The sequence below is a fragment of the Petaurus breviceps genome, unplaced genomic scaffold, assembly GCF_028583685.1.
Source record: "Petaurus breviceps papuanus isolate PSGF00001 unplaced genomic scaffold, PetGlider_PUasm1.0 90845, whole genome shotgun sequence".
In the NCBI taxonomy this organism is placed as follows: Eukaryota; Metazoa; Chordata; class Mammalia; order Diprotodontia; family Petauridae; genus Petaurus; species Petaurus breviceps.
The window spans coordinates 383184-391681 of record NW_027187359.1 but is presented as its reverse complement, the minus strand read 5'-3'; the positions used below and the strand labels follow the sequence as shown (position 1 = coordinate 391681).

Here is an 8498-nt window from a genome sequence, read left to right as displayed (position 1 = left end):
GTCTTATCCAAAGTCCAATCCGTTTCTTCCACTGTCTAGAGTACTTGCCTTCCATCCCCAGTTAGTTTTGCCCTGCATTCATTCAAGTCCTACTTCTCTAAGGCATAATCTGTCCTAAGGCACACAAGGCCATCCTTGGCCTCTTGTCTATGCCAGCAAGCCTCCTTTGCAGCAACAGTGGGAGCTGAACCTTATTAGACATGGCAAAGAGAGGGAGAAAATATCCCTAGAAACTTTCAACCCAAGGAGAAATTAACAGTTCAGGAATCCAGGAAGAGAAGAGCCCAGGACTAAGCAAAGAATGAGATCTCAGAAGCCTGATCTGCACCCTCATTCCCTGTCACCCCTCCCCAGGGGCATGTATCAGTGATATCATCACCAGATGGCAGGCTCCCTGCCACACTAAATCTGAGATATATCCATCCCTTTCCCTGCCAGCTAACCAGCCACCTACCCACCATCAATCCAAATACTTTGGCTCCCCCTTCTTTCTGCCCCCAAATCCTCCTCCAAACCTCCCCACTGGCTCCCCAGGGCCCTAGATGAATGTATAATAATGAGACTACACTCTCCCATCTGTACAAAGCTCTCCAGTTTACAAAGAACTTCTACATCCATGATTCTGTCACTGGATCCTCACAGTGGTCCAAGTAAAACTGAGTAAAATGAAACAGAGAGGGGAGATGTGACTTACAGGTGTTATTTCCATTTTTGTAGATGTTTAAAGAAACTGAGGCTCAAAGACAGCATTCAATTTACCCAAAATGACAAAGCACCCAGGATTTCTGATACCTTAATAATCCTCCAGGGTTTTTTTTTTTTTTTTGTGCTGAAATTGATCTTGGAGGTTAATAGTCCTGAAAGCTTATTTTACTGAAGGAGAAACTGACTCCAGGAAAGGGAAGCACCTTATCCAAGATCACAGGAGCATGGGGCCAGGAGCCAGAACTAAAACTGGAACCTGCCTTTTTCTATACTATTTCCACTATTACCACTAACTTCAGTGTCTAAAATAAAGACCTCCTAGTTGTCAGGGCTATCTCCCTCCTCCAATTGTATTTATTTGTTTCCTACTGTATCTCCAAATAAAATATAAGCTCCCCGAGGGCAAGAACAATTTTTAAATTTTTTACTTTGCACCTAGCACAGTTCATCACATAAAGCTGATGCTTAGTAAGTGTTTGCTGAATTGAATTGGGGCCTGATATGCTATTGGCAGGATCCCCAGCTACATTCTCACAGGGATGACTGAACAGGGCCCTGATAGCCTAGCAAACAGTCACCAGGCAGAATGGTAAGAGGCAGGTTCAACTGAGGATGGGTTGGTTCAAAAAAAGGGGTGGGGGGACAGAGACTTCTGAAAGATCACAGAAGGAATTACTAGGTATACTATATTGGAACTGGACTGTACCTTAGTCAGCCTGATATTGTAGAAAGAACACTGAATATAGAGTGAGATCAATTCAATAACAAATTTTAATTAATGTTAAAGTAGATATTTTAAAAATGTTTTGTATGACTTCACATGTATAATTGATATTATACTGCTTTCTTTCTCAGTGGGTGGGGGAGGGAGAGAATTTAGAACTCAAAAATTAAAAATAAACAAGTGTTACAATAAATGAATAAAATAGATGTTAGAGTGAGAAGACTTAGATCTGAATCCTTGCTAGGCTACTGAACACCTGTGTAACCAGAGGCAAGTCCCTTCACCGCTGTAGGTCTCAGTTTCCTCACCTGTAAAATAAGGGCATTGTACTTAATCACCTCTAAAGTCTCTGCTAGTTCTAAATATGTTTTACGACATTAGTATAACCCCCTCATTTTTATAGATGAGGTAACAAGTTCAGAAAAGAACACGACGCCCGAGGACACACACACACACAGAGTAAGACTCCAACGCACTTCTCCCGCCTCCAAATATGGCGTTCCTTTCAACACCCATAGCTCAGACTGACTTCCGACGGGTGGGAACTCGGCCAACAGCACTGCCCGAGGACGTGGTGCTGCCAGGAGGCGAGAAGCCGAGGTTATCCTTGGCACCCAGGGCCAGCTGGTCGATCCGATAGGAAATGGAGCTGCAATAGACAGGGTTGCAATGACAGCTCGGGGGAGGGGTCTCAGGGTGGCTCTGGGGCTCAGGCAGACTGGGTGGAGAAGCCGCTGCAGTGGGAGGCTGGATGAGCTTCAACCGGCTGCAGTTCCGAGCCCCGAGGCAAGCGAAAAGGGTGGGATCGGAGGAAGGCCGGGCGCCGCAGACGGCGACCTCCAGCGACCCTCTCAAGTTTTCCCTTGGCCGGGCTCGGCGCAGCGAGGTCCTCCCCTCGGCGTCTCGTCGCTCGTCTTCGGCGTTGAGGGTGAGGAAGCGCAGCACCACGAGGTTGAGGAAGGCGCCGATGACGGTCAGGCCTAACAGGATGTAGAGGAAGCTGAAGGCTACGTAGGGTGGCCGCTTGTGTAGCGCCTCGTCTCGCTGCAGCGCCACGAAGTCACCGAAGCCGATGGTAGTGAGCGTGATAAAGCAGTAGTAGTAGGCGTGGAAGAAGGTCCAGCCTTCGAAATGGGAGAAGGCCGCGGCGCCCATGGCCAGCGTGCCCACACATGACAGCAGCCCCACGACCACCATGTTCTCTGTGGACACCTGAGTCCTCCGCAGTCCTACGCAGCGCTTCAGACGCTGCAGCAGCCGTCGGACCAGCACGTTCATGCGCTCGCCCAGGCTCTGGAACGTGACCAGTGTCAGGGGGATGCCCAGGATGGCATAGAACATGCAGAAAACCTTACCGGCGTCTGTGCCTGGCGCCGCGTGGCCGTACCCTGAGCAAGGAAAGAGGAAATGGGAGAGTGACTTGGGGGTGGGGGGTGGGGGTTAGGAGTGTCAGACAAGGAAGAAGAGGTGAGGAGGGGGGGAAAACCTAAAGGAGAGGGAATATGTGAAGAAATTGGTGGGAGGGGCAAATATGAGGAAGGGAAAGGAGGGCATGATGCTGAGGGTGCCCAGGTGCTATCCCATGAAGCCTTGAGTGGAGGTACTGAAAAAACGAAGTGGTTTCAGAGTCACACTAGCTAAGTGCAATTAGGCCCTTCTACTTACTAACAGTGTGCATTCAGGCATGTCATCTCATTTTCCTCATCCTTAAACAAAAGGGTGGGACTAAATGAAGTCTCTTCTAGCTCAAAATTCTTGTTTTCCAATACTCATCTCCAACTAAAAGTGCCCTCTCCCACTCCAAAATGTTCTAGAACACCTATCTGACCTGTTTCTTCTTTTTTTTCTTTAATTTTATGTAGCTACTATATTAAATCAAAAGCTTCTTAAAGGCCTGTAATTCTTCCTTCATATCTCCAACCTGTAACCCAGGGCCCTGAGCAAAGTAGGAAATTAATACATTTTCTTTGAATTAAATTGGGATGGGGCTAGGCCCAGACAGGGAGACAGGGTGGATTGAGCTGGGAAATGTGCAATATGGCAAATATAAGCATACAGAGAACAGCTAATGGGGTGTTTAGAATGGAAAGAAGGCATTTTTCTAGTGTCACTGTTGTTTCCCCATAAATAAGTTGACCTTTCACAATTCTGGTCTCTACAGATGTCCTTCCCACCCCATTCCCACTCCGTGCCCCCTCATCCCACAGAGAATAAAACAAAATCTTGTGAACACTCATTCCTTCAGGGCTCCCTTGGCCTGGATAATTGGCTCTCATGGTTCCCAAGGGGGTGGAGTCCTAGGAAGGGTCAGGTGCCAGCAGGGTCATTAGCAAATGTCCAGTGTCCACCCTGAATTAAGACAGAACATCCCCCCATTTCACTTGGGCCACTCCCCATTTATCTCTTTTCTGAGACCCCAGCTAGACCCTATTATTTGACAGGCCTACACACACACACACACACACACCAAAGGTCTCAGGATCTCAAGTATTTAGGGCAGAGCAGAGTCTGGGTAATTAGGAAGTGTCGATAAGCCAGTGAGGAGGAGAGCCAATGACCAAGACCAAAGTGAGGGAGGGAGAGCCACAGGGTATGAAATGGACAGGCAAGTTAAGGTGGAACAAAGTTTTAGGTGGAAAAAATTCTGAAGTTAGAATGAAAAGACCTTGCTTGATTCACATCCCGATTTTTGCTACTTTGGATAAAAGAAGTTATTTCTCCTCTTTGGGTCTCAGTTTCCTCGTTTGTAAAAATAGGTATTTGGACCAGATTATCTTCTTCAGTTCTAGTATCCTATTATTCTGCCCTGGATTTCAGGAACAAGTTTGCAGAGTCCAAATCCTCAGAAAGATTTTTTAATTCGGGGAAACAGACTGACTGGCACAGTGCATCTGAGTGCTGAATTTGGGAGAGGTCTCAGAAAGAAAGAGGAAAGACAGTAGCTGTCCTCTCTGTATTGGCTGGGGTCCAAAGTGCTTCGGGGAGTGCCCTTAAGGGAAACTTTCTCCAAGCAATAGATTGGAGCGGGAGGCAAGAGGAGGCAGGGTTCCCAGGGCTGAAGGTATCCGGGAGGAGAGGTGCCTAGCCTTCCTGCTGGGCTCTTATGAAAAGTCTCCCACCACCCCTACTCCACCTAAGCCAGCTTCCCCAGTCGCTGTCCAGTGTGTTCATCCTAGGCTGGGCTTTCCCTGGTCTGCATAGCAATGAAGTTACAAAGGTGCCTGGTCTCAGCCCAGTAAAAAGGAAAGAAGCTAAGGGATAAGGCAGCAAGTCGATTGAGGGAGGCGTGTAAGGATCTGGAACCTCCCCCCTCAAAAACAAAACAAAACACCAACCCACTCATATCAGAACCATAGTATTTAGCACTGATGGGAAACTTGGTGTCCATTTAGTATAATCCCTTCATTTTAAGGAGAAGGAAATAGTTTCAGACGGGAAACGACTAGTCTAAAGTAAGTGGTGAAGTCGGTATTCGAACCCGAGTTTTCGGACTCTCCGCTAATCTAATGTGCGCTGGGGTCGCATATAGTTTACAAATATAGGTGCCGCATATAGCTTGTAAATAGTTTCAGACACTCTCCCGTTCCACTCCTGTTCCATAGGCTTTGGGCCGGGGCACAGAGGTGGGGGCGCGGTGCTCCTGAGGGGAAGGAGAGGGAGGCCAGGCCTCCAAAGCGGGGGCTACGGGGCTGCGCTCACCGATGGTGGTAATGACCGTGATGGCGAAGTAGAAGGAGCCGGCGAACTTCCACTGACGACCTGCACGGTGCGGCTCCGCCTGCAGCACCAGGCGCTCCAGCTCTCGGTAGTCCTCGGTCGAGAAGCGATATTTCCTGCGAAACTCGCTGCGCTTCTGCTCCAAAAGCCGCTTCCGGGCGCTCTCGGTCTCCGACTCGAGCGCGTCGAAGACCGCGGCACCCACCAGCAGATAGGAGAAGGTGCAGAGGATGAGCGACGCGGTACGCACGTTCTGCCTCTTCATGGCGAGCTAAGATTCCGGACCCGGCCAGAAATCTTACAGCGGCAGGCTCATGACCTGGGGAGGTCCCCTCACAATCACACCTCTAGCCACCTCTCGACTTTGATCAAGTAGCCGGGCTGCGAGAAGGGTCCCCGACTCTAGCCTGCCGCCCACTGGTCCACAGCTTTCTACTTGGGTCGGCCAAGCCTCTGCTCAGCGGCCATGCACAGTCCGAACCTCGACGGCAGCGCTGAAATGCTGAGCCTAGGACAGCTCCTGGCCCCTCCCAGCGCCTGAATCCGCTGGAATGCTTCCCCTCTACCGCTGCAGCCACCTCCGAGGCGGGGCTGTTCCTGGGTCTGCGTTCTACTGGCTATTCCTCCAGCTGCTCGCTCCTCCCCTCTCCAGCTGCTCCCAGACCCAGTTAGCTGGAGATCGTATGATATAGAAGAACTTGAAGGGACTTTAGAGCCCAACCTTCTCATTTTTTAGGGAGAAGGAAAGACGCCTAGAAGGCGAGTGGGTGAGAAGAGACTTTTCCAATGACACATAGAAAGATCAGGACTAGAACTCATGTCTCCTGTCACTCAGTTGTGGGCATGACAGGGGGTGGGGGCGTGGGAATGATAGCCCCTCCTTAGAGACATTGGAAAGTTAAGATGTAAGAGCCAGGCGAGGGGGAGCTAAATCAGGCGTCTCAGCATCTTTCAGGGCTCATTGGACTGACTGACCCGCAGAGGAGGGGCAGCTCCTAGCTGGACTGCCCAGCTAAGGAAAGGTTGAGTTGATACCTTCAGTGGGGGTAGTCTGAGGGAGGGGAGTGGTTTCACTTGAGTCAATCATCACCCTCATCTCTCCACAAGTCAGTCTCTGTTTTCAGCTCCTTAAGGTCATTACCTTGGAACTAATTCTTCCCTAAACAGAGACATCTGGAAAGCGGGTATTGATTCTCCCACCTCCTAAGACCCTCCAACCTTCCCCCGGGTTTGACCATATGGTCTCTTTGCCAGCTTTAACGTGTGGGGAAGGAAGAAGAGCAATCCAAGGCCACCTCCTCTACTTTTGCCCTTGATCCCATTCCTTCCTTGCTCCTCTAGCAGCTTACCCTGATCCTCCCCCTTCCCCTCTAATTTTCAGTCTCTCCTTATCTACTGAGTCCTTGTTGCTACCTACAAATATGTCCAAATCTCCAGAGTCCTTAAAAAACTTCAGTTGACCCTACTATTTCTTCAAACTATTACCTGTCATTCTATTATCTATCACAGCCAAACTTACAGCAAAAGCTACCTACACTCCTTGCTTCCGCTTCCTCTCCTCTCTCATTTCACAGCCCTTTGCAATCTGGCACCATACTTCATCAGTTTTCTGAAGTTTTTCTCTCCAAGGTTACTAGTGATCTCTTGATTGCCAAATCCAAATGGCAGTCTTCTCATTCCTCAGCCTTCTTGACCACTCTGCACAATTTAACTGCTGGATTCTTTTTTTCTCTGGGTCTTCCTAACATCTCTACACCGTTCTGGCGTGTTTCTACAACCTTCTTGAACACTCTGTTGAATCATCACCCATATTCCATTAGATATGTAAAAGTATACCCAGGACTTTGTTCTAGGCCTTCTTTTGTCCATGGACACTTTTACTCATAGGAGTTCATGCCCTTCACAACCCCTTTCTAGTTATCTATATATGTTGTCTTCCTCATTAGAATGTAAACTCCTTGAGGTCAGGAGACTTGTCTTGCTTGTATTTGTATCCCCAATACTTAGCACCATGCCTGGAACACAATAAGTGCTTAATAAATGCTTTATCTTTCTATCTAAATATCTATCTATTTTTGCTGATATCAAGAGCTTCCATAAGCTATCCCCAAAGGGTTATGAAACTATGCATATGCTTTGATCCAGTAATACCACTACTATGTCCGTATCCCAAAGAGATCATAAAAGAGGGAAAAGAACCCACATACACAAACATATTTTTAGCAGTTCTTTTTGTGGTGGCCAAAAATTGGAAATTGAGGGGATGCCTGTCAATTGGGAAATGGCTGGATCAGTTGTGGTATATGAATGTAATGAATTACTATTGTTCTGTAAGAAATGATGAGCAGGTGAATTTCAGAAAAAAACCTGGAAAGACTTACATGAACTGATGCTGAGTGAAGTGATCAGAACCAGGAGAACATTGTACACAGTAACAACAACATTGTTCGATGACCAGCTTTGATAGACTTTGCTCTTCTCATCAATACAATGATGTAAGACAATTCCAAAAGACTCATAATGGAAAATACTATCCACATCCAGAGAAAGAACTATGAATTCTGAATGCAAATTGAAGCATACTACTTTCTCTCTTTTTTTTCTTCATTTTTCCCTTTTGTTCTGATTCTCCTTTCACAACATCTCTAATGTGGAAATATGTTTAATATGATCATACATATTTAGCCTATATCACGTTGCATACCATCTTGGGGAAAGGGGAGGAGAGGGAGGATGAAAAATTTGGAACTCAAAATCTTATAAAAGTGAATGTTGAAAACTAAAAATGAATAAATAAATAAACATTCTTTAAAAGAAAGGTGAGCTTCCATAGACACAATTATCATCTCTAAGCATAATTCCCAGAGAAAATGAGATAATGTGTATAAAATTATTGGCAAGCCTTAAAGTACTATCTACATGCTAGTGATTGCTTTAATATAGAGTTACATAAGTATATATACATACTATATTTTTATACAAACATACATGTGTGTATGGATAGATATCCAGTCTTAGTTTCTCTTCTAACCTCTAATCCAAATCACCAACTACCTATTAGACATTTCTAACAGGTTATCAGTCAATCAACAAACATTTTTAAATACTTACCAGACACTGTCTTTTAAACATCTTAATGACATATCCAAAACAGAATTTATTATTTTTCCTCAAAAACCTTCTCCTATTCCTAACTTCCCAGTTTCTGTTGAGAGTACCACCATTCTTCCACTCACCCATCCTTCACTCTCCCTCACCTCTCATAGCCAATAAATTATCAGGTCTTATCAACTCAACTAAGACAATACTTGTAAAGTCGATCACAAGCACTCTCCTGAGGACTGCTGCTGTG

At 46.5% G+C, this 8498-nt stretch overlaps 1 protein-coding gene across 1 annotated transcript; it reads right to left on the bottom strand.

Moving 5' to 3' along the window:
- Positions 1-1490: 1490 nt before the first annotated feature.
- On the bottom strand, positions 1491-5655 carry KCNK15 (potassium two pore domain channel subfamily K member 15). Its single transcript, XM_069072272.1, has 2 exons — positions 5129-5655; positions 1491-2817 (listed from the first exon to the last, which is right to left on the bottom strand). Exons 1-2 carry the CDS (start codon positions 5409-5411, stop codon positions 1949-1951), a joined length of 1152 nt encoding a protein of 383 aa, XP_068928373.1. The 5' UTR covers positions 5412-5655; the 3' UTR covers positions 1491-1948.
- Between the last annotated feature and the right edge of the window lie 2843 nt (positions 5656-8498).

Excerpts from the sequence above, each read along its gene's own strand:
- KCNK15 (XM_069072272.1), bottom strand. The coding sequence starts at position 5,411 with ATGAAGAGGCAGAACGTGCGTACCGCGTCGCTCATCCTCTGCACCTTC. Across the intron at positions 2,818-5,128 it reads CACGGTCATTACCACCATCG|GGTACGGCCACGCGGCGCCA; the intron begins GTGAGCGCAGCC and ends TTCCTTGCTCAG.